At 42.3% G+C, this 23,924-nt stretch overlaps 2 protein-coding genes and 12 non-coding genes across 16 annotated transcripts; 6 read left to right on the forward strand and 8 right to left on the reverse strand.

Moving 5' to 3' along the window:
* Window positions 1-325: 325 nt before the first annotated feature.
* Window positions 326-6,939, reverse strand: mybl2b (v-myb avian myeloblastosis viral oncogene homolog-like 2b). Of its 2 annotated transcripts, none has more exons than XM_076748406.1 (15): window positions 6,692-6,939; window positions 6,173-6,269; window positions 5,998-6,069; window positions 5,819-5,911; window positions 5,486-5,706; window positions 5,262-5,394; window positions 5,114-5,173; window positions 4,723-4,935; window positions 3,517-3,789; window positions 3,307-3,449; window positions 2,899-2,998; window positions 2,699-2,809; window positions 1,832-1,948; window positions 1,615-1,746; window positions 326-1,511 (listed from the first exon to the last, which is right to left on the reverse strand). In XM_076748406.1, exons 1-15 carry the CDS (start codon window positions 6,709-6,711, stop codon window positions 1,383-1,385), a joined length of 1,914 nt encoding a protein of 637 aa, XP_076604521.1. In that variant the 5' UTR covers window positions 6,712-6,939; the 3' UTR covers window positions 326-1,382. The 2 variants fall into 2 exon arrangements, with proteins under 2 accessions (XP_076604521.1, XP_076604511.1); XM_076748396.1 differs by having other exon boundaries at window positions 4,723-4,938.
* Window positions 6,940-7,434: 495 nt separating this feature from the next.
* On the reverse strand, window positions 7,435-11,952 carry ift52 (intraflagellar transport 52 homolog (Chlamydomonas)). 2 transcript variants are annotated; one of them, XM_076753201.1, is made up of 14 exons: window positions 11,818-11,952; window positions 11,253-11,414; window positions 11,027-11,114; window positions 10,697-10,826; window positions 10,504-10,579; window positions 10,285-10,356; window positions 10,068-10,194; window positions 9,892-9,975; window positions 9,710-9,778; window positions 9,468-9,622; window positions 9,299-9,386; window positions 9,065-9,173; window positions 8,801-8,946; window positions 7,435-8,719 (listed from the first exon to the last, which is right to left on the reverse strand). In XM_076753201.1, exons 2-14 carry the CDS (start codon window positions 11,369-11,371, stop codon window positions 8,678-8,680), a joined length of 1,305 nt encoding a protein of 434 aa, XP_076609316.1. In that variant the 5' UTR covers window positions 11,372-11,414; window positions 11,818-11,952; the 3' UTR covers window positions 7,435-8,677. The 2 variants fall into 2 exon arrangements, with proteins under 2 accessions (XP_076609316.1, XP_076609325.1); XM_076753210.1 differs by having other exon boundaries at window positions 11,664-11,839.
* Window positions 11,953-12,315: 363 nt separating this feature from the next.
* trnad-guc (transfer RNA aspartic acid (anticodon GUC)) lies at window positions 12,316-12,387 on the forward strand. Its single transcript has one exon. It is a non-coding gene; the product is annotated as a tRNA-Asp (tRNA).
* Window positions 12,388-12,609: 222 nt separating this feature from the next.
* trnav-cac (transfer RNA valine (anticodon CAC)) lies at window positions 12,610-12,682 on the reverse strand. The gene has a single exon. It is a non-coding gene; the product is annotated as a tRNA-Val (tRNA).
* Window positions 12,683-14,508: 1,826 nt separating this feature from the next.
* trnad-guc (transfer RNA aspartic acid (anticodon GUC)) lies at window positions 14,509-14,580 on the forward strand. The gene has a single exon. It is a non-coding gene; the product is annotated as a tRNA-Asp (tRNA).
* Window positions 14,581-14,794: 214 nt separating this feature from the next.
* On the reverse strand, window positions 14,795-14,867 carry trnav-cac (transfer RNA valine (anticodon CAC)). Its single transcript has one exon. It is a non-coding gene; the product is annotated as a tRNA-Val (tRNA).
* A 1,785-nt stretch (window positions 14,868-16,652) lies between these two features.
* On the forward strand, window positions 16,653-16,724 carry trnad-guc (transfer RNA aspartic acid (anticodon GUC)). The gene has a single exon. It is a non-coding gene; the product is annotated as a tRNA-Asp (tRNA).
* Window positions 16,725-16,942: 218 nt separating this feature from the next.
* On the reverse strand, window positions 16,943-17,015 carry trnav-cac (transfer RNA valine (anticodon CAC)). The gene has a single exon. It is a non-coding gene; the product is annotated as a tRNA-Val (tRNA).
* A 2,048-nt stretch (window positions 17,016-19,063) lies between these two features.
* trnad-guc (transfer RNA aspartic acid (anticodon GUC)) lies at window positions 19,064-19,135 on the forward strand. Its single transcript has one exon. It is a non-coding gene; the product is annotated as a tRNA-Asp (tRNA).
* A 210-nt stretch (window positions 19,136-19,345) lies between these two features.
* trnav-aac (transfer RNA valine (anticodon AAC)) lies at window positions 19,346-19,418 on the reverse strand. Its single transcript has one exon. It is a non-coding gene; the product is annotated as a tRNA-Val (tRNA).
* A 1,058-nt stretch (window positions 19,419-20,476) lies between these two features.
* On the forward strand, window positions 20,477-20,548 carry trnad-guc (transfer RNA aspartic acid (anticodon GUC)). Its single transcript has one exon. It is a non-coding gene; the product is annotated as a tRNA-Asp (tRNA).
* A 634-nt stretch (window positions 20,549-21,182) lies between these two features.
* Window positions 21,183-21,255, reverse strand: trnav-cac (transfer RNA valine (anticodon CAC)). Its single transcript has one exon. It is a non-coding gene; the product is annotated as a tRNA-Val (tRNA).
* A 1,440-nt stretch (window positions 21,256-22,695) lies between these two features.
* Window positions 22,696-22,767, forward strand: trnad-guc (transfer RNA aspartic acid (anticodon GUC)). The gene has a single exon. It is a non-coding gene; the product is annotated as a tRNA-Asp (tRNA).
* A 210-nt stretch (window positions 22,768-22,977) lies between these two features.
* trnav-aac (transfer RNA valine (anticodon AAC)) lies at window positions 22,978-23,050 on the reverse strand. Its single transcript has one exon. It is a non-coding gene; the product is annotated as a tRNA-Val (tRNA).
* Window positions 23,051-23,924: the final 874 nt, after the last annotated feature.

Here is a 23,924-nt window from a genome sequence, read left to right on the forward strand (position 1 = left end):
AGTATGGACGGGTTCTGAAAAAAGCTGATTAAAAGCTGACAAACTACTCTTCTCTAACAGTCCTGTTAGTTGTCAGTCACCTGTTGAGCACATCATTTCACTTAGCTGAGCCTGTTATAACAACTACTCAAATGTCAGATGGCAGGTTTACACTTAATATGCATTTTAATTTAATTATTAAGCTGCTCTGTGCTCATAATTAGGAGGGAAAATGTGTATTGGACATATATTTTATTTAAGTTCTTAACAAAATGTTGTAAGATCAAGTAAAAACATACAACACTAAACACTTCCAAACAGTGCCAAAGAACATAATACCCTCAAAATCAATACTGGCAGAGCAGGACTGACCAGAGATGGCTCGGCAGGAAATATGTCATGAGGTTTGATTTGGCCTGCTAGGTTTTTCTAGCAGAAAAACAAACAAACAAAAACATTAAAATTAACTTAAAAATACAATATAAATTGCTGTTCATGCGGTTTTATTTTTTTGTGAGGTGCAATGCTCTTTATGTCAGATTCCTAATTCTTAATGATTTTTCATAATGCCAGCACAGCGGGCAGAGTGACACTTTGCACAGGAAGTTGGTCAGTTCAGGGAACCATGTAACATCATAACAATACAAGTAGAAAAGATTGGGCACCCCATTGGTCAGGCTTTCACGCCTCTGTTACATTTCAGCTACTTGGATATAGCAGAAAACTGTCCCCAGTATATTCATCACATTGACCTCAATAATTAGTAAACCACCTTGATGGATTATTGACGTGTGCTGCAGTTACTATCTGGAGCAGATGTCTAATTTTCCCCATGTGAGGCCTTCGCTCCTGATGTGTATTGAGACATATAAATCTATACACATGCTAAACTGATGTTACAACAAGACAATGTTCACTTAACATTTTCAACATGGATCCCTCATCTCTAAATGCACTACTGATCAACCAGGCTGAACGCACTCCATATTCTAGTTTTACAGCAGCACTTCAGATACAGAGGCGCAACCGGGGGGTTTGTACTCTCCACACGTTAAAAAACTGTTACATTACAGACACATTATGCAATGTAAAAACACGTCTTTTCAATGATAGCAAAAGTACATAACCGTGATTTTTCAATTTTACCGTCACTCTTTTCAAACATGTTTAGTGACAATAATACCATGACATGTGATTAACTTCTCTCACAACGCCACAGGAGTGAGACTAAACCTAAAAGCATCACTCTCTCTCTTAGTGGCAGAGCTTGATTGCTGATGACTTGTTCAAAAACTTTACTAAACCTACACATGACATGTTCTTTTCTCCACCACAGATTACAGCAAACAGCAGGGGGAAAAAAACAGCAAGATGAAGCTGTGTATGTGGAATGTGTTGGTGTCTCAGGACAGAATCAGGGCCCGGTTGGGAGCGTGGGATTTTATCGAGCGAAGGTAGCGCCTTGCTTTCTCCGTCATTATGAGCTGGTCTTTAGTTTGTCCACAAACGACCGTCTCCCATTCTTTTGACATCTGAAGAGAGAGGGAATAAAACACAGTAGAATTAGGTTCAAGTAGTAAAGTCATGTTAAATACTCCATTGATGAGGATATTCAAGGTTACAGGCGGAACTTACCAGAATCGGGGGCCCTGTGCTGGGAAATATGGCGCTGTCACTCGGTCCCAAAAGAAAGCCCTGATCCAAAATATTCTCATGCTGCTTAGTGCAAAATGAGGAGGAGCTGAGGGATACTATCACAGGTTCTTCCTGTGGCCAAAGAAATGGGACAAAAAAAGAATTAGGCTGCATCCAACCTAGAGACAGACGAATAACACATTTCCACACTGTTTACCTTGATGCTGTATTTGGCCTCAGTTTTGAGGGATTTGCGTTTGGATGTAGATGTCACTGGGCAGTCCACGACATCTAGGGCCAATGATTTCCGCACTTTCTTCATTGGAGGCCGATGCTGGGGATAAAGACGGTCAAAAAACAGAGATATGAATAAATAGCTTAAGCAAGAACAAGGTACAATTTCTGTCCAGGCAAAATGGAGCAAGGCCAGCACTGAGCTGTTCACGTTAGGTTCATTAGTGTTATAGCGTGGAAGCTAAAACATATTAGCTCAAAGCATTCTTGAATGGCTCTGGCAGCAGAGAGGTAGAAATATCTGGTTGGGTCAAGTGTGTGAAACCAGGATTTCACTCAGCTGCTCCTGTGCAGCCGCCTGCTGATCAGCAGTGGTAGACTGTCACTGTGCTCTAAGGTGTGAAGCTGTATGGATCTGAAAATCAGCAAGGCCTCAATGTTTCCAAGCAGTCAAACTTTCCAATTCTCCATCTACAGACAGTCTACAGCATTAGTAAGAGCTGATATTTGCATCTCTCCCTCTTCACAATGTAATTACACATTAGCATGCCAGATTCACCGTCCCTCCCGCCCCCCCGTCCCTCCTCGCCTTCCCTTTGTTCTGAACAAAAGCATAAACACCACCTGTTGCTGATTGGCTGAGATAGTGCTGTGCAGCTCAGTCTGAGCCACTTCACTTGCTTCCCTTTAACAGAGGTCGGGGTGGGTACAAAAACTGAATTTTTCCCAACACACACACACACACACACGCACAGAACAGCCTGTCAGCCGACCCTCTGACTCACCACACCTTTAACAGGGGTTGAAGGACTGAAAGAGGTGCTAAGCGTTACAGTTGAGTCATAGTTACCGCTGTTTTGCGCCTTTGTTCAGGTGGAGTAGAGCGTACAACAACCAAGTCAATCCCAGCGTCTCTTAGGATGACTTCATTTATGTCGTCTTCAAGGTTCGGAGTCTGAGGCTACGATTACACAGAAAACCCATGTTAATGCAGGGCTGCTGAAAACAAACTGAACTCACTGCTCTTCACTGACGGTCACAGGCACTCACCAGAGGCAGCAGAGCACCGTACTTCTCCATGGCGTTTTTGAACGGCGTCGGAGTTCGTGGGGTCGTACAGAGCTCGGACTTGTGGTTGGGTGTAACAAATCTACATGAAAACAAAATGTGAATCTTATTAGGTTTACCTTTAGACACTTGAAAGTAACTAATGTCCACAATCTGCATTTACAACCTCAAAATGCAGCTTAATGTATGAAACGCAGCTTCCTGCACATCACAAGCAACACATCCTGATTCAGAAGTACGAAGCTGATCACATTCAAATGTTGATATGATATGAAATAAACTGGCATGAGATGATCAGCTGATCTTTGCTAATAAAGAGGAGGGAGAGGAGACTGGAGGTTTGATTAGAGATTTCAAAATGGAATCAGTCCCTGGGTAGAGACCACTCACGCTGAGTTCTCCTTCTGAGTGAGCGGGGTCTTGTCACGCTGTAGCGGAGTAGTAACAATAGCTTTCTGGCTGCACACTGGTGTGGACGTGAGGGACGGGTTCTCCAGGTCGTGCGTGTCCTGCTTGGTCCACATGTTGAGGAACTGAAAAAACACATTAGTTAGTGGACCACCCCCTGTGACATCAGTGCTACAGGATTAAAGGACTTACTTGAGATGGAGAAAAGGGCAAGATTTTGACAGGAGTGCTCTTGGGAGTCATGGAGTTATTGGTATCAGGAGACAAGGCGATGCGTCTCCGGCTCCGGTGGTTCAGTATGGAGGGCGGTGTGACCCCTCTCGGAGAGATAGGGATGAGTTCCCCCTTGCTGCCTTTGCTCAGCTCCTGCAAGGCGCTGCCCTCCAGGCGGAACTGGTGGCGCTCTGGGCTCGGACTGTCTTCAGGCAGGTCAAAGGCTGCTAGGTTGCACCAACCATCGAGGTCCTGAGAGCAGAGGAGACATTTTACTTGTGAGTTGGACATCTAGTCACTATTCTGAAATATTACAGCTTTGTGTTTTAACACGTTTCCTGTGCCTGGATAAGTGTGGGGAAGTAAAAAGGTAAAAGGTCATAAAAGTTAATGTTCATCTTTTACAGTTTCAAATGAACAGAAAACCCTGCATGGCCAGTGCGCAGTAACACTGACACCAACAAAAGATGTTCCTTTGCAGACCTTTGGTGCTCAGTTTTGTGCTTCAGATGCAGGAAAGTTTTCTTCTGATGACTCTTCCATGAAGGGCATATTTGTGTTGCCTCACAGACGAACAGTACACCACCACTCCAGAGCAGGGGTCATGTTTACTGAATATTTTCCACAAGTGACTCATTTTTCTCTTACAGTGACACAAAAACCTGAAGGCCGTCCATCATTTTGACAGATTAGAACACTGAGTGTGATCTACCATAACGTTAAGTAACTCACAGCTAACTGTGAATAATCACATGTAAACCTCCTGCAGTAAACCCTCCGGTCCAGTTGGTGGTGAGAGTAGTCAGAGTGCTGGGCAGCTGCTTGGAGGAGCCCATGGCTGTTGAGTGTTGGGACATGGTTTGAGGAATAGGAGTATTTCTAAAGCCTTGAAATTTGCATCACCTCTCCTAATGATGACTGTGATCAAGGCATGGAGGTAATGCTTTATCTTTAACTTTATGCTTTTCACCAGGAGTGCCCAAACTTTTTCATGCCACTGCATCTTTCAAGAATGGCAATATATTAACACAGCACAGATTAGTAAACAGTCCCTTTTTGTGTCAACAGCGCTATTTGTCATTGATGGGTAAAAAGAGGTTGTAATGCAGCAGCAAAGATGTGTAGTATCAGCACAGCATGCATATTTAAATCACGTGCTATTGGTCGGTTATTAGGGGTACTTACACCGTCCACCATGTCCAACACTTCCTTCAGCACTGGGCCAGTCGGGGAGAGAAAGCCAGAGCTGTCCACCGTCCAGCTGGAGCAGCTCATTTCGCCTGTGCTGTCTGTCTCATTCTTGGGGCTTAAACTGTCCTTTGGAGAGGACACGGGCTTTGACGGTCCTGCCTTGCTTGGGTCGACTTTAACAGAGGCTGAGACCTGCGGCTCCTGCAACTGCTGGAAAAGGTAGATATCTATTACAACAACGACATTAAAAACATAATCACTGCTGTGTAGCACAGACAGTCTTTCTGTAGACTTCATTCAAACCAGTCTGTTGGCAGAGATGAAATTATCTAAAGCCAGTGTCTAAACTGAGACATTTTTCAAATTGCTGTGCTTGTTTGCTTACTGAAGGATGTGTTTGCTGCTCTGGGTCCTTCTCTGCACCATCTTGAGAGCAACTGGGCATCTACGTAATCAAAAAACAGGATTTTCTATCAGTACGGTTCAACAATGCATCCAGTGTTGGAGGAGAACATCGTGGGGGGACAGCTCACCTGCATGTCTTTATTAACACGGGCCAACAGCTCCTCAAGCTCGTTTGGCCTGAAGACCTCACCAGCATAGAAGCCCATCTCTAACTTGCGTTTGATGGTGGAATTCCAGTGATTCTTCACTGCATTATCAGTCCTGTGAATAAATATAAGAACATGAGTCCTCTGCAGAAGGGGGCGGCTTTATTTACACACAGCTGACTATAGCGCTGATGCAGAGTTTTTACCTTCCAGGGAGCAGCTTGGCGATCTCAGCCCAGCGGTTTCCGAGCAGGCAGTGAGCCTTGTAGATGATGAGGTCCTCCTCGGCCGTCCATGATGACTTCTTCACACTGGGGTTGAGGTGGTTGTGCCAGCGCTCTCTACACTGCTTCCCCAGTCTGCCCTTCAGATGCTTGGCTACCATTGCCCACTGTTTGTTGCCGTAAAGATTCACAAGTTCTATGACCTGAGGAATGAGGGGAAGGCATCTTAGTCACAACTCCTGATGAACTGCACTGGGTCTGCTGTTCTCACACCGATTTTAAACCTCTGCACTGCTAAGATAGCATGTCACCTACCTTCTCATCCTCCTCTTTGGTCCAAGGACCTTTAATCAATTCTGGATCCAAGACCTTATACCAACGATGCTGGCACTGGTGCTCAGTGTGACTCTGAGAAAAACAAATGGGATGGGATTAGAAAGCAGCTAAGCCCGAAAGTTTACTATGAGCAACCACAAAAAGGCAATCAAACTCACCGGTATGTAGCTGGCAATATATTTCCAATCATTCGTTCCCAGTTTTTGAACCAGCGCCTTGAGCTTGTCATCCTATAAACAGAAACAAAATGTGCACGTTTATGTCCGCTGTCCTACTGAGCCAGTACTTACTTTGACAGACATGCAAATGAGTGAGACAAGTCAGGGCAATCACCTCCTCTTGTGTCCATTTCACCTTCACTTTCCCACCATCTCTCTGTTCTGCCACATCAGAGTCGGTGTCTTGGTTCATGGCTTCCTCTCCATCCTCTCTGAGAAACACACAGCTGTGATGAGCCCGATAAAGCTGACAGTGAACGCAGAGACTAGCGTGTGAACCGCCCTTGTGGTGCGGCGAGGAAAAGTTGACTATCAGGTTTATTTCTTAGCGGCAATCCCTGCCATGAAGTACCGCTTGACAAAGTAACGTGCTCAGTGAGACAACTGTAATTAACACAAAGAGTGTCTGCGTTAAATCGGCCACTGAATCCTGCTGATCGTGATACTCCGGAAAAGGGCGGCACAGTCCGTGAAGTAGTCAGAAGCTACAGGAACGGGTCAAAAAGCAAACCTTTCACCTGAGCCAACTGACTGCCACTAATACTGTGACATGATTTAACGTTAAAATCGTCTGTGGTAAAATAAACACTATTCATGTTACTGTTAATTCGGGCAACAAAGATCAACATCTTACCCGCGCGACCACCAAGACATTTCCCTCTGTTTCTGTTGTTTACGGTCAGACGGTGATTTGTCCTGCTGCCGTTACCCGTCATGTACGTGTACATTCGGTATTATACCGTCGTGTTGTCTGTATGTCGTCTTTTAGAAGAGGTCAGTGGTGGTAAAGGAGGCTCGGAGCTGTGGTGTTGACCGGTAATGTTGCTGCTTGAACCCTGCTGGAGCGGAGCGCCCAGTTTGTCCGCGCTCCTGGATTCCTATCTCGCGCCCTTCTCTATCGTCGAAACCGGATAGTGACGTCGATGCGCATTAGATGTGCGCGTAGGGTCAAGCAGCTGTACGGAGAACTTCCGGTAGGAGCTTCAAAATAAAATCTTCACTAAAAAGTGCTCGTCCTAATGTCCTGACAAAAAAAGTTACATTTTCAAGGCCTACTCGGCAGGGTTATATTACGTCATAGCTCTACCTACAAATGGGATTATATTTATGCTTTTGACGACATATTGACAAACTCAATCCTGTTGTCATGTATACCCCCCCCCCCCATTATTAAAAAAGTGAGCAAAATGGAAAATAATTAAAAGAAACAAATAGATGTTTATAATATCAGTCAGAATTACGAAAAACCAATAATCTCATTTATTGATAATATTATATAACTTGTTGTCCGGAGTCCTAGTTTTATTTACTTGAGTGCTCAGTCAAATTTTTAGGTTTAAAGGAACAAAAACATTTTAAAAACATAACATATATAATCCAAATACCATTTTATTTAAAATGCTAATAAAAAGAACATGAAAAACAAAGGCTGAATGTTTCCACTCCTCCAGTCTGATGACCTGCTCAGCCTCCAGCTGGGTCAATTAACAGGCAGCTTCTGCAGTTTAAAACCCACCTGGAGTTCAGCTGACACTCACAGAGCCAAAGGAAACAATGGAGCAAGCTTTTGTTATTAAAGGTAAGAAAACTGGTTTTATTCCCAAAATGGATTTATTCATTTAAGTCTTATCAAATGATCTAATTCCAACTGGTATGAAACATTTTACCTCCCAGATATGAAAAGTTTTGAGTTTTCATCTCCATCAGAGCTTGATAGAAGGTTTTTTGAGGAACAGAGTTTGCTGTCTGCTTTGTCGCTGGAACAACTGTCCACCACAAGAGCGTCAAATGATACCATGGCTGATGGATCTGATGGCAAACAGTCCATCCTGGCTTCTCTCTGCCTGTCATCAGATGCCATTTCTCCCTCTCAGGCCTTTTCAATGAGCAGCTTAAGCGCTCAAGAGATGAACAATTGTCTCCTGGCTGTGCCTTCACAGGGAAAGTCCTCCACTCCCTTCATGCTCCTTCAAAAGCAGAAAAATGCTGCTTGTTTTGACCAGCTGTACAGTGATGTCCCAGCTTTTCAAATGCCATGGGATGTTTCTTTGATCAAACCTGACAGCAACAGCCCCAAACCCTACATTGAGTCCAGTGCTGTGGAGCTAACCTCAAGTCCAAAACCCCAGTCTTCACAGCATTCAGTCGCTGAAGTTTCTCCCTGACGTGGCCAAGAATGTCCCTCTACACAACCCTGAACATGGAGGAATTCCAAGGTTTGGAAGGAAGAAGTATGACGTTATGAGGCGTACATGATTGTTTGCCTCTGCAGCCACCATACATCGAGGATAATCTGACATGGATTTTAAAACTCTGCATGTACATACCAAGATGCTGTGTTTAGTTAACAATAAAGATTCATGTAAATGTCTTTAACAAAGATTTAAATAAAAAAAGTATTTTATTTAAGTGTATTTTACAATTTTTTTCCAAAATGGAATACAACCAAAAAATATAAAAATGAACTTGTACAGAGCTCCTCATCTGCACATGTTGATATACGGTCCATATCTACTGTAACAGTCCATTTACCTCCTCTGCTAAAAAATATAGTCATCTGCTCGGTCATGGTACACTGTATTGAAAAGGCAGAGTTGAAAATCATGTTTCATGAATCCAATCACAACGGAGTGAATCGTGCATCTGTGTCAACGTCATGTTCCTGCAGGGGGGAAATGTACATTTAGAGGAAGCCTTCAATGCAAGATACACTTTAATGGCAGGAGTTTTAAGAATGTCTCACCTGATTGAGTTTCTTGAATTCTACAACCTGGAAGAAAACATGTTCCAAGATGTGCTTGGCATCTCTCTGATCTTTATCCAACTTTGGTGTCACCCCCAGAATTTCCCCACATTTTCGCACATAGAATTCTAGATCATCGTCTGTACCTGGAAATGGAGCCGGTTTACAAAAAAAAAAAGGAAACAGATATATGTAGTAAGACCTTCTATCGCCAGTTTAAATCTAACCAGTGAATTATTTTGCTAAGTAAAGCACTGAACTTACATTTATTGGTGAGCTGTGCCAGTCGCACTTTCTCAGAAGAGAACGTTTCATCTAGATCAAACAGATCCAGCATGGGTGGAGGCAAATCGCTCAAGGCTGGTGGAAAGACCTAAAAGACAACACCCACTTCCTGTGTTTAAAGTTTTTGGACTTAAGAGCAAAATATTTGCTCCCTTAACATTTCAGCTGCATATGACTGGAGAAATGGATGTTAACAATGTGACTGAAACTTACAGCAGGTTGAAGCTGAGGCAGAGGGGTCTCAAACTGTGGTGTGATCAGCTGAAGTGGCTCATTTTTGACATTAAGCTGCTTGTAAGCACTGCAGAAAACATTTTAAACATGTTTTAGTGATAAAGAATCAGAGAGCAGCGACACGCTCAGGTGTATTTTGCATTCTCACCTGATGACTTGGGGTAAGGTGTCGGTTGACAAATTGAACAGAGACATATCAAAGAGAGAGGTGAAGTCCCTGGGGTTTTCATCACCCTCTTGTAAACACACTCTGAGCTGTTCGGACAAGCACCCGGTGTCTGGCAACATGGTGTAATCTGCAATCTAAGGGGCAAAAGGACAAGATGGGTGTTAGCTTATTTAAAAGACAATATTAGTGATGCTTTTCTCTTCTCAAGTATACTTTCTTACCTCTGGGTCTTCAGCATCAATCTGATTGAGCTGAATATTCTCAGTCATGAGCCACTGAAGAACAACATCCTGGAATGTAAAAGCACATTTATGCTTGACAAGTTCCACAACAGAGCAGAATACTCTTCTACCCATCTGATATATTAGTGGACAAAACATATTTAAATGTTAACTACACTCACCATGATTTTACTGTTCTCCTCTTTGTCTATGTATTGGTCACTGAACATGTGGCAGGAACCCAACACTACCAGCTTGCCAGCATCCTTCATAAGAGATAAAACAGCTTCCAACATCTTGTCACAAGTAGTATTATACAGTCTGGGAATGAGTATGAAAACAACATTGTGCCTCTGACCTTTCCTTGATGGAAGGCCAGGACGGGCCTGTTGAGGGGGAAGCAGACTGAGCCAGTTGAAAGAACAGCCACAGCAGGCTTCATCACACTCAGTGTGGCACCATATGGGTACACAAATGTGAGAGCCCTACACAAAGACAACAGTTTGCATTCAAAGCCCCTGCAAAACCGTAGCTGCAGTACATCACATAGAAGATTATGAAAGCAAATCTCTTACTGTGCATTGTTTCCAACATTTTCATCTTCAATGATTCCGGTGACCACTTTACCAGCAGCCCGACTAATCTCTCTGAAGAAGAAAAAGGCACAACATTGTGACTTTAAGTGAAGTACATTAATTAGACTAAATCTGAATGCATATTTATAGGCACAAACACTCAGGGACATATTCAGTACAAAATGGCTGTGTGGTAAAAAGAATACTGTGACAACAAACCTGTTCAACACACCATTGGACACAAGCGCCTCCTTAGGATGGAAGTATTTGTAATATACATTCCTCACAACAGCATCTGCAGCAGCGATGGAGAGAAAGAAATCCAGCAGCAGAGAATTCAATACAACTATCACAAACACCGATAAGTGCAGAGATGATGTCAACTGTCATTTCAACAAATCCCAATATGCACCATTGTTGACCATTATTCCAAACTCCTCCAAGAGAAAGTTGATATTGGTGTCATATTTCATTTCTCCTCCTTCACCCAGCATAACCAGGACATTTCCTCCTCCGTCCAGGTAGTGCTTCAGTACCTCCAGCTGAGAGAAAGTGGGACAACAGTGTGGAAATGTGCAGAATTTAAAAGCAGCACAGTAAAAGTTCATTTTGTTGTGGCTGGTAAGCTAACCATGTCTACCATCCCCCCATGTCAATGGCTGTTATGTAGAAATTAACAACACATATTTTACAACATTTTTAACTGTAAAATGCCATTTTTTTCTCTCTTTTGATACATCACCTCTGATGCTGTGAACTTCTCCCTGGGGCCTGCAGTTATCCACAACTTGACACCCTTCAGCTTCTCCAAAGACAGCTCTTCCTTCATACTAGGTGAGACGGCATTTAATTAGCAACCGAGGAGTTCCTCAAAAGTACTGTAAAACTATGGAGATTATGTCAGTTAAGTCAAAGAAAGTTGCCTCAGAGAGCAGAGACAGGTTAGAGTTATACCCCAAACATCATACCTTTGAATTTTCCATTGAGCTCTTAGTCTTTTCTGCATGGATTTGTATCCATTGTTCGTAGTAAACAGCTCTCTTTTCGAAAAATTGAAGACAACAGACGTGTGCTGCTCCTTCTCCATTCTTTCAATTACCAAAGTTCGCTCTTATTTGCATCCATACACCCTGAAACAGGTTGTGACACCAAGTTAGATACCATTTCATTTGCTATGTATAGTCTTCAGTACATTATTACCATTTTAGCCGATTGGTGATCAAGTTAGCATGGTGACTCGGTAGCAATAATTGACATTCCCATGAATAATTGAACAGTATTGACTCGCAAACGATATAATTCTTGGTCCCTGAAGTAGCGGCTTGCGTTCATCGACGCTAGCTAGCCATGTAGCTAATAGCTAGGCGTCGTTAACTTACGTCGGAGGTGGATGCTTACTGATAATGTTTCTCTTTTCTATGCATTTAAGAAAGTAGATAGCAGAAAGCTACGCTATCTGTTCACCTATAACACTAATTTCCACCTATTCCGCTATGTTGTCTTTTTTTAACAGGTTGACGTTGCCCAAGTTACCTTACAAAGCTCTCCCTACAGTGATGCATGATGGGTGGAAAGTGGTAACCAAGGGCGCTAACCACATAACAACCACTCAGCTCGTGCAGCACTGTGGCAAAACCAGGAACGCCAGGGATGGGTGAAGACATGGATTCACACAAGGACGGCAGTTATCTTCTACAATTCTAAACTGATTCAGAAATGCTGAAAACCGATATTTGTAATGACGTTAGATAGTTAATAACGTTGTGTCGACGGAACGATAAAGGGCGGAACTCAACCGCGAGGGCACCGTGCTACATCCGGACGGTGTACAGCGCGCACACAGAGGAGGAAAGGCGTATTCAGACCCATTTGTGAGTCCTTCTCTCACCTGAGCATCATCATCGCCACGCAGAATCTCAAGTGGGAGCTTCACGTCAGCTGAACATCAAGAAAAATGTTTCACTGTGATTTCCCTGTCTGCTGGAACAGCTCCAGCGTTCTGATTGGATGGCCATTTGTCCCTATAGGCTTTCCTCGTTAGTATAGTGGACAGTATCTCCGCCTGTCACGCGGAAGACCGGGGTTCGATTCCCCGACGGGGAGTCCTCTTTTTCTTCTTCTGCTGCTGCTATTAATTCACTGAGAAAGAAAAGTAGCTGAAGAAAACACGACGCACGCTCACTGTTCAAATGACCATACTGCTTTTACCACCATTGCGTCAGGTGCAAACAGGTTGCAGCGGTCTAAGCTACAGTACACCAGTGCGTCTGTTAGGCTCTTAATTGTTGGATTTATATCACGACTGTAACATTGGGTCAAAGAAGATGTTTCCGCCCGGTTTCGAACCGGGGACCTTTCGCGTGTGAGGCGAACGTGATAACCACTACACTACGGAAACTTCAAACACTTAACATGTGCAGCAGAAAAAATCGCAGAGAAATGACCGATGTACTGACATATATTAAGAGACAATGAAAAGAAATCTAGAAATCTGTTTTGTATCAGAACTCTGTTTTTCTTCTTTCCTCTCCCATGAATCATCTCAGGACCCCTCAGATTTGTCTTGTGACCCTGAATTGAACTGCATAAAGCAGTTTAAACACACTCCAGAGTGCTGCAGAGGGCTCTCCTGTTGCATGTGGACATTTGGCAGATAAATATAGGCTGTCCGTGCTGGATGGCCTTGACAAAGCGCACTGCGAAACTGCGACCATGTCGTGTGCGTCCCACCTGATACAACACTGGAATCTTGGGATCCCCTGAAAAACACCCACAACACTACATTCACTGGGACTGACTGTGGCCACATCAAATTGTTAAACTGCATTTGTTTGCTCATTTTCATCCTCCTATTTAGACTGACTACGCATAAAAGAAACTTCTTCCTCCCATGTCAGCTGCTGGACTGAAATGGCATGAAAACAAACAAGAGAAATATTGCTGCCCAAAGGAAATCTATATTTAATGGCCTCCCACTCAGTTCCCCAAGGTAAACATGCTTTTTGATGTGTAAACATTTTTGTTGTTGTTCAGAATCAGAATCAGAAAAAGCTTTATTGCCAAGTACGCTTTTACACATACGAGGAATTTGTTGTGGTGAAATTGGTGCATGACACATCTACTAAAATAAGAGCACAAAATATAACAATTTAAATATATATACACAAGTCTGCTTTTTGTTGTTTGCTATTTTCCGGAAACACAGTCTGTTTTTCAGAAAGAAGTCCAAGTTGAGCGTTAATGTAACACATAGAGTTGTATTTATATTAATGTGACAAAATGGTGTCGTCCGCAAACTTCAGGAGCTTCACAGACTGGTGACTGGAGGTGCAGCTGTTCGTGTACAGGGAGAAGAGCAGAGGAGAAAGAACACAGCCCTGGGGGGATCCGGTGCTGATGGTCTTAGCGTCGGAGACGTGTTTCCCCAGCTTCACGCACTGTTTCGTGTCAGACAGGAAGTCTGTAATCCACCTGCAGGTGGAGTCAGGCACGCTCAGCTGGGAGAGCTTCTCCTGAAGCAGAGTTGGGATGATGATGTTGAAGGCAGAGCTGAAATCCACAAACAGGATCCTAGCGTAGGTTCCTGCGGAGTCCAGGTGCTGGAGGATGAAGTGGAGGGCCAAGTTGACTGCATCGTCTACAGACCTGTTGGCTCTGTAGGCAAACTGCAGGGGGTCCAGGAGAGGGTCAGTGATGTCTCTGAGGTGTGAGAGTACAAGGCGCTCAAAGGAATACTGTGTCAGTAAGTCTGTTTGTAAGCATTGAAAGGAACTGAAATGTCAGTTGAAGAGAAAGAGATTAGTACATGTGACATGTTTACATGTATGTGTTGAAAGCAGTATTGTTACTTGAAGAGTGAGAGATGAGGGCAGTTGAAAGGTCATTTGGCATGTGACAACTGAAAGCAGTTAAGTGTCAAAGGTGAAAGCAATTGAAGCATCAGTTACACCGACTGCGAGACCTGGAACAGAACAGGTTGGAGCTCAAAGCTCTGAAGACATTGGAGATGGCTGTGAATTTCAGAAAGATCATAGCCCCACCACCCTGTTTTTGACGTCCACACTGTGAGTCCTTCTCTCACCTGAGCATCATCATCGCCACGCAGAATCTCAAGTGGGAGCTTCACGTCAGCTGAACATCAAGAAAAATGTTTCACTGTGACTTCCCTGTCTGCTGGAACAGCTCCAGAGTTCTGATTGGATGGCCATTTGTCCCTATAGGCTTTCCTCGTTAGTATAGTGGACAGTATCTCCGCCTGTCACGCGGAAGACCGGGGTTCGATTCCCCGACGGGGAGTCTGTTCTTCTTCTTCTGTTATTTATCCACTGCGAACGAAAAAGTAGCTCAGAAAAAGACGACGCACGGTCACTGTTCAAATAACAATACTGCTTTTACCACCATTGCGGCAAGTGCAAACAAGTTGCAGCGGTCTACACTACAATATATCAATGCGTCTGTTAGGCTCTTAATTGGTGAGTTATATCACCTTTGTAACATTTGAGGTCAAAGATGTTTCCGCCCGGTTTCGAACCGGGGACCTTTCGCGTGTGAGGCGAACGTGATAACCACTACACTACGGAAACTTCGACAGATGCAAAATACGCAACAGAGAAAAAAAATCTGCAAGTCACAAGTGAACGATGTACTGACAAAATTAAAAGAAGTCTGAAAATGAAAACAAATGTCAAATATCAGAAATTTGTTTTTTCTTCTTTCCTCTCACATGATTCATCTCAGGACCCCTCAGGTTTGTCTTGTGACCCTGAACTGAACTGAACTGAACTGCATGAAGCAGTTAAAACACGCTCCACCTCCACCAGCTACAGCACTTAAATACTGTTTACCCGAAATAATGTTTACTGATACATCAGTATTAACCTCATAATGTCATATTTAATATTCCATCAGTCAGATTGGAATTGTTTTTGTGGAACAAGTACCTCTGAGTACTTCTTCAACCACTGACACCAGCAGGATTTTATTTCATCACTTCCAGCATGGTGTGCTGTATGAAAACACACATTCAAACTGAACACATTTTGGAGGGTGCAAAATAGAGTTTACCCTCTCACACTTAATTTACTCAAGTACCGTACTTAAGTACAACTTTGAGGTATTTGTATTTTACTTAATTATATCCATTTCATTAATTTTAGGAAGATTCTCAAATATGATGAACCGCAGTATATCTAAGTAGAAGTGAAACGATTAGTCCATCAATCAATGAGTCAATTGACAGAAACATTAACTGTTAATATGTTGAGCTGATTTAAATCATTTTTGAAGAAAAAAGCCAAACATTTCATGTTTCTTAAATGTGAAGATTTACTGCCTTTTCATAATTTTAGTTTATTTAATTGCATTTTTTTTTTTTTAATCTTTTTAAACTATCAAAATATTTTTTGGACAAAACAAACATTGTGCTGCTGTCACTTTGGGTTCTGGGTAATTGTAACACTTTTTCAGTACGTTTACAAACCAAACATCAATTATCAAAAAATAATCAAAATATGCATCCATAAGGGACATAATCATTAGTTGCAGCCCTATAAGATGTAGACTAAAACGACCTCAGCCAACAGTAAAATGCTACTTCAGAATGAGGATGTGTTTGATTGGCTGCTAAAAAAAAGTCATCTTTCATGTGATTTTTCCTGGCTACTTCTGACCATTTGCTGAAATAGTCAATGTGGGTGATGGCAACTCTGCAGTCATAGTCCCCATGTTCAAATGGACCCACAATGTCAACAGCCACATGCTGGAAAGGGCCCCTGGAAACTCAACAGGCTGAATTGTCTCTTTTGCCACATGACTGACAGACTTCATGAGCTGAGTGTACTTCAGTGGCGACTCAACAGCAAGTTAATGTTGCACCAAGAGATTTGGCTGTGCATCACTTGGGGATGACTTCCTCACCTTAGGCCAGCCTTAAACAATGACTTGCTGCAGTCATGTCAGTTCAGTACAGTCCTCACATTCAGCCTTGAAATCTGCAAGTGTGTTAAAAGAAAACTGGCAATGCAGAAATAATCAATGTACTGTAAATTACAGAGAAACAGAAAAATAAAAAGCAATTCAAACCATGACTGAGTGAAGTTGCTAGTCCCTGTCTGTTGATGTCAGTGTACTTCATTGTGCTCACTCCTCTAAAAATTATTCACATTGTTTCCTAGTGTTTTGTAAAGTGCAGCTGAAGTTGTCAGTCACACCAACTGCGAGACCTGGAACAGAACAGGTTGGAGCTCCAAGCGCTGAAGACATTGGAGATGGCTGTGAATTCCAAAAGGGCACAGCACTTCCCTGTGTGTAGCTGTATACCGGAACAGCTCCAGCGTCCTGATTGGATGGCCAGTTGTCCCTATAGGCTTTCCTCGTTAGTATAGTGGACAGTATCTCCGCCTGTCACGCGGAAGACCGGGGTTCGATTCCCCGACGGGGAGTCTTTTCTTCTTCTGCTGCTGCTATTAATTCACTAAGAAAGAAAAGTAGCTGAAGAAAACACGACGCACGCTCACTGTTCAAATGACAATACTGCTTTTACCACCATTGCGTCAGGCGCAAACAGGTTGCAGCGGTCTAAGCTACAGTACGTCAGTGCGTCTGTTAGGCTCTTAATTGGTGGATTTATATCACGACTGTAACATTGGGTCAAAGAAGATGTTTCCGCCCGGTTTCGAACCGGGGACCTTTCGCGTGTGAGGCGAACGTGATAACCACTACACTACAGAAACTTCGAAAGGGAGAAAGAATGTTGTATCGGAACTGTTTTTTCTTCTTTCCTCTCACATGAGTCATCTCAGGACCCCTCAGATTTGTCTTGTGACCCTGAACTGAACTGCATAAAGCAGTTAAAACACGCTCCACCTCCACCAGCTACAGCACATAAAAACTGTTTACCCGAAATAATGTTTACTGATACATCAATATTAACCTCATAATGTCATATTTAATATTCCATCAGTCAGATTGGAATTGTTTTTGTGGAACAAGTACTTCTGAGTACTTCTTCCACCACTGACACCAACAGGTTTTTATTTCATCACGTCCAGCATGGTGTGCTGTATTACAATTAGTCTGTCGATCAATAAGTCAGTTGGCATAAATATTAAATGTTAATATGTTGAGCTGTTTTTAAATCATTTTTAAAGAAAAATGCCAAACATTTCATGTTTCTTAAATGTGAGGATTTACTGCCTTTTCTTTTCATAATTTTAGTTTATTTGCTATTTTTTAAACATTTTTAAAATATCAAAACATGTTTTGGACAAAACAAACATTGTGCTGCTGTCACTTTGGGTTCTGGGTACTTTTGTGACACTTTTTTCAGTACTTTTACAAACCAAACATCAATTATCAGAAAATAATTAAAATATGCATCCATAAGGGACATAATCATTAGTTAAGGAGCAAAGTGAGGTAAATTCTACATCTATTGGTGAGTTATCAAAGCAGACAAACGAACATGTAATCGACTTTGCTAAACTCTCAGCAACAGCTCACACCAGTCATGTACGTGGCTTCTTTTAGTTTTTCTTGACTCTCCCGCACTTGAGACTGACAGGCTGAGTGTACTTCAGTGGCAACTCAACAGCAAGTTAATGTTGCACCAAGAGATTTGGCTGTGCATCACTTGGGGATGACTTCCTCACCTTAGGCCAGCCTTAAACAATGACTTGCTGCAGTCGTGTCAGTTCAGTACAGTCCTCACATTCAGCTTTGAAATCTGCAAATGGCTGTGTGAAACAAAGAAAACTGGCAATGCAGAAATAATCAATGTACTGTAAATTACAGAGAAACAGAAAAATAGAAAGCAATTCAAACCAGGACTGAGTGAAGTTGCTAGTCCCTGTCTGTTGACGTCAGTGTACTTCACTGTGCACACTCTGCTATGAATTATTCACATTATTTCCTAGTGTTTTGTAAAGTGCAAGCTCACCAGCCAGACACTGTGTGTGCAGCGGCTGTGGTTTTAAGAAATGTAAAATAATCCATGAACTCCTCAAATACAGTTCATGAAATGCCCGAGCAGAGAGATGGTTGTTACACTTCAACCAGCAGCACCTGTCACTGAGCAAGGAGAGCCTACAGGCCCTCAAATTCAGCTCTATTGCAACAGTTTCATTCATTCAATTTCAATTTCATTCAATGGCATGAAAACAAACAGAGAAATAACGCTGCTCAAAAGAAATCTATATTTAATGACCACCCACTCAGTTCCCCAAGGTAAACATGCTTTTTGATCTGTAAACATTTTTGTTGTTGTTGTTGTCAGTAATACTGTGTCAGTAAGTCTTATTGTAAGCATCGAAAGGAACTGAAATGTCAGTTGAAGAGCAAGAGATTAATGCATGTGACATGTTTACATGTACGTGTTGAAAGCAGTATTGTCACTTGAAGAGTGAGAGATGAGGGCAGTTGAAAGGTCATTTGGCATGTGACAACTGAAAGCAGTTAAGTGTCAGAGGTGAAAGCAGTTGAAGCATCAGTTACACCGACTGCGAGACCTGGAACAGAGCAGGTTGGAGCTCAAAGCTCTGAAGACATTGGAGATGGCTGTGAATTTCAGAAAGAGCACAGCCCCACCACCCTGTTTTTGACGTCCCAGTAGACACTGTGAGTCCTTCTCTCACCTGAGCATCATCATCATCATCGCCACGCAGAATCTCAAGTGGGAGCTTCACGTCAGCTTAACATAAAGAAAAATGTTTCACTGTGACTTCCCTGTCTGCTGGAACAGCTCCAGCGTTCTGATTGGATGGCCATTTGTCCCTATAGGCTTTCCTCGTTAGTATAGTGGACAGTATCTCCGCCTGTCACGCGGAAGACCGGGGTTCGATTCCCCGACGGGGAGTCTTTTCTTGTTCTTCTGCTGTTATTTATCCACTGAGAACGAAAAAGTAGCTCAAAAGAAGACGACGCACGGTCACTGTTCAAATGACAATACTGCTTTTACCACTATAGCGTCAAGCAGCAGCGGTCTAAGCTACAGTACATCAGTCCGTCTGTTCGGCTCTTAATTTCTGAGTTATATCACCACTGTAATATCTGAGGTCAAAGAAGATGTTTCCGCCCGGTTTCGAACCGAGGACCTTTCGCGTGTTAGGCGAACGTGATAACCACTACACTACGGAAACTTCAAACAGTGCAGAATATGCAGCAAAAAAAAATCTGCAGAGCAGAAATGATCGCTGTAAAAATTAAGAAAAGTCTGAATATAAAAACAAATGTACAGAACGTTGCATCAGAACTTTGTTTTTTCTTCTTTCCTCTCACATGAATCATATCAAGACCCCTCAGATTTGTCTTGTGACCCTGAACTGAACTGAACTGCATAAAGCAGTTAAAACACGATCCACTTCCACCAGCTTCAGCTGTTAAATACTGTTTAGCCGAAATAATGTTTACTGATACATCAGTATTAACCCTCAAATTCAGCTCTATTGCACCAATTTCGTTCATTATTTCCTGGAAATAAAGTTGATATTCCAATCCTGAACAATCCCTAACAATGGCATGTGTAAAAAATAAAATGTATATGATGATAACGACAAATAATTGAAAGAAAAAGAAAAATGTGAGGCATGTGCTTATAGTCTGCTGGGCTTTGTGACAGGTGTCACTCTCATGACACCCTGGTGACGTGGTGCTGCAGGTAGCTCTCCTGTTGCATGTTTAAGGACATTTGGCAGATAAATATAGGCTGTCTGTGCTGGATGGTCTTGACAGAGCGCACTGTGAAACTGCAACCATCTTGTATGCCCCACTGTGGTGAAAAATACGGGACTTTATGAGGCTCCTAATGTCAGTGTGCGTCAAAGACAAAGCAGAAACAAAAGGCAGGCGGGGAACAAACAGTGTCCTAGTATCAGTCATGCATCTTCTCCACCCTGTGCTCTGTCTGGTAGGGAACACTTTACAACGTTTTCCTTTGACAAAGACTCAATGCTACATGCTAGAAGATAAACTTTGGGTTCCAGGTGGTTTTTCCTTCAACTTGCCAGACTTTAAGTGAACACTGAATACCCACCTGCTCCACTCTAACCACATCTGACCTTTGGACAAGAGTATGTGGGTGCTGAAAGGAAAGATGTTTGAGAAGCACAGAAGCCCTGAATTATTTTGGGGAAACTCCAGCAAAGAACTTTAACAGCTCCAGCGTTCTGATTGGATGGCCATTTGTCCCTACAGGCTTTCCTCGTTAGTATAGTGGACAGTATCTCCACCTGTCACGCGGAAGACCGGGGTTCGATTCCCCGACGGGGAGTCCTTTTCCTCTTCTGCTGCTGCTATTAATTCACTAAGAAAGAAAAGTAGCTGAAGAAAACACAACGATGTACGGTCACTGTTCAAATGACAATACTGCTTTTACTACTGTAACAGGGTTATTATAGATTATTGAAGTTCGCCAAAATTCATTAATATGTTCACTCACTGTTCCTTTAATTTTCTATTAAGTTATTTTGTTATTTTAATTGTTAAGGAAATGGAAGTAGTAGATACAAATATCCTATACCCTTGACTCTGTTTATTTGGTTAAAAACAGCGCCCTCATGTGGCGGTGGTGGTAATTATAGAGATCCGAGATCGTCAGCTCGCCCCTTTGCTTGCTGATGATCTTAATGACGGAGCTGGAGCTATGCTGTATGTTGCCACCACCAACCACATTTCTGTGTTTGTTTGACAGTTGTGTGTGGAGGAGTAAATGCTGTGAACCTGACCAAAAAGTCGCCACGTGATTCCTTCAGTCCATCAACGTAAATAAAAAGAAAAGGGGTTACACTACCATTGCGTCAGGTGCAAACAGGTTGCAGCGGTCTAAGCTACAGTAGTAGCTGTGCGTCTGTTAAGCTCTTAATTGGTGGATTTATATCACGACTGTAACATTGGGTCAAAGAAGATGTTTCCGCCCGGTTTCGAACCGGGGACCTTTCGCGTGTGAGGCGAACGTGATAACCACTACACTACGGAAACTTCAAACAGTGCAGAATATGCAGCAAAAAAAATCTGCAGAGCAGAAATGATCGCTATAAAAATTAAGAAAAGTCTGAATATAAAAACAAATGTACAGAACGTGCATCAGAACTTTGTTTTTTCTTCTTTCCTCTCACATGAATCATATCAAGACCCCTCAGATTTGTCTTGTGACCCTGAACTGAACTGCATAAAGCAGTTAAAACACGCTCCACTTCCACCAGCTTCAGCTGTTAAATACTGTTTACCCGAAATAATGTTTACTGATACATCAGTATTAACCCTCAAATTCAGCTCTATTGCAACAATTTCATTCATTATTTCCTGGAAATAAAATTGATTTTCCAATCCTGAACAATCCCTAACAATGGCATGTGTAAAAAATAAAATGTATATGATGATAACGACAAATAATTGAAAGAAAAAGAAAAATGTGAGGCATGTGCTTATAGTCTGCTGGGCTTTGTGACGGGTGTCACTCTCATGACACCCTGGTGACGTGGTGCTGCAGGTAGCTCTCCTGTTGCATGTTTCAGGACATTTGGCAGATAAATATAGGCTGTCTGTGCTGGATGGTCTTGACAGAGCGCACTGCGAAACTGCAACCATCTTGTATGTATTCCACCTGATACAACACTGGAATCTTGGGATCCACTGAAAAACACCCACAACACTACATTCACTGGGACTGACTGTGGCCACATCAAATTGTTAAACTGTGTTAGTTTGTACTTTTACATCCTCCTATTTGGACTGACTACGCATATAAGAAACCTCTTCCTCCCATGTCAGCTGCTGAGAGAACAGAGAAATATTGCTGCCCAAAGAAAATCTATATTTAATGACCACCCACTCAGTTCCCCAAGGTAAACATGCTTTTTGATGTGTAAACATTGTTGTTGTTGTTGTTGTTGTTGTTGTTGTTGTCGTCAGTAATACTGTGTCAGTAAGTCTTATTGTAAGCATAGAAAGGAAGTGAAATGTCAGTTGAAGAGAAAGAGATGAATACATGTGACATGTTTACATGTATGTGTTGAAAGCAGTATTGTCACTTGAAGAGTGAGAGATGAGGGCAGTTGAAAGGTCATTTGGCATGTGACAACTGAAAGCAGTTAAGTGTCAGAGGTGAAAGCAGTTGAAGCATCAGTCACACCGACTGCGAGACCTGGAACAGAACAGGTTGGAGCTCAAAGCTCTGAAGACATTGGAGATGGCTGTGAATTTCAGAAAGAGCACAGCCCCACCACCCTGTTTTTGACGTCCCAGTAGACACTGTGAGTCCTTCTCTCACCTGAGCATCATCATCATCATCGCCACGCAGAATCTCAAGTGGGAGCTTCACGTCAGCTTAACATAAAGAAAAATGTTTCACTGTGACTTCCCTGTCTGCTGGAACAGCTCCAGCGTTCTGATTGGATGGCCATTTGTCCCTATAGGCTTTCCTCGTTAGTATAGTGGACAGTATCTCCGCCTGTCACGCGGAAGACCGGGGTTCGATTCCCCGACGGGGAGTCTTTTCTTGTTCTTCTGCTGTTATTTATCCACTGAGAACGAAAAAGTAGCTCAGAAGAAGACGACGCACGGTCACTGTTCAAATGACAATACTGCTTTTACCACTATTGCGTCAAGTTGTAGCGGTCTAAGCTACAGTACATCAGTCCGTCTGTTAGGCTCTTAATTGGTGAGTTATATCACCTCTGTAACATTTGAGGTCAAAGAAGATGTTTCCGCCCGGTTTCGAACCGGGGACCTTTCGCGTGTTAGGCGAACGTGATAACCACTACACTACGGAAACTTCGACAGATGCAAAATACGCAGCAGAACAAAAAAATCTGCAAGTAACAAGTGAACGATGTACTGACAAAATTAAAAGAAGTCTGAAAATGAAAACAAATGTCAAATATCAGAAATTTGTTTTTTCTTCTTTCCTCTCACATGATTCATCTCAGGACCCCTCAGATTTGTCTTGTGACCCTGAACTGAACTGCATAAAGCAGTTAAAACACGATCCACCTCCACCAGCTACAGCACTTAAATACTGTTTACCCGAAATAATGTTTACTGATACATCAGTATTAACCTCATAATGTCATATTTAATATTCCGTCAGTCAGATTGGAATTGTTTTTGTGGAACAAGTACCTCTGAGTACTTCTTCAACCACTGACACCAGCAGGATTTTATTTCATCGCTTCCAGCATGGTGTGCTGTATGAAAACACACATTCAAATTGAACACATTTTGGAGGGTGCAAAATAGAGTTAACCCTCTCACACTTAACTAAGATAATTAACTCAAGAACGGTACTTAAATACAACTTTGAGGTATTTGTATTTTACTTATATCCATTTAATTAATTTTAGGAAGATTCTCAAATATGATGCACCGCAGTATATCTAAGTAGAAGTGAAACGATTAGTCCATCAATCAATAAGTCAATTGACAGAAACATTAACTGTTAATATGTTGAGCTGATTTAAATCATTTTTAAAGAAAAATGCCAACATTTCATGTTTCTTAAATGTGAGGATTTACTGCCTTTTCATAATTTTAGTTTATTTGCTATTTATTTTAAACATTTTTAAAATATCAAAACATGTTTTGGACAAAACAAATATTGTGCTGCTGTCACTTAGGGTTCTGGGTACTTTTGAGACACTTTTTTCAGT

Source organism: Chaetodon auriga, chromosome 2 (assembly GCF_051107435.1).
Source record: "Chaetodon auriga isolate fChaAug3 chromosome 2, fChaAug3.hap1, whole genome shotgun sequence".
Taxonomy (NCBI): Eukaryota; Metazoa; Chordata; class Actinopteri; order Chaetodontiformes; family Chaetodontidae; genus Chaetodon; species Chaetodon auriga.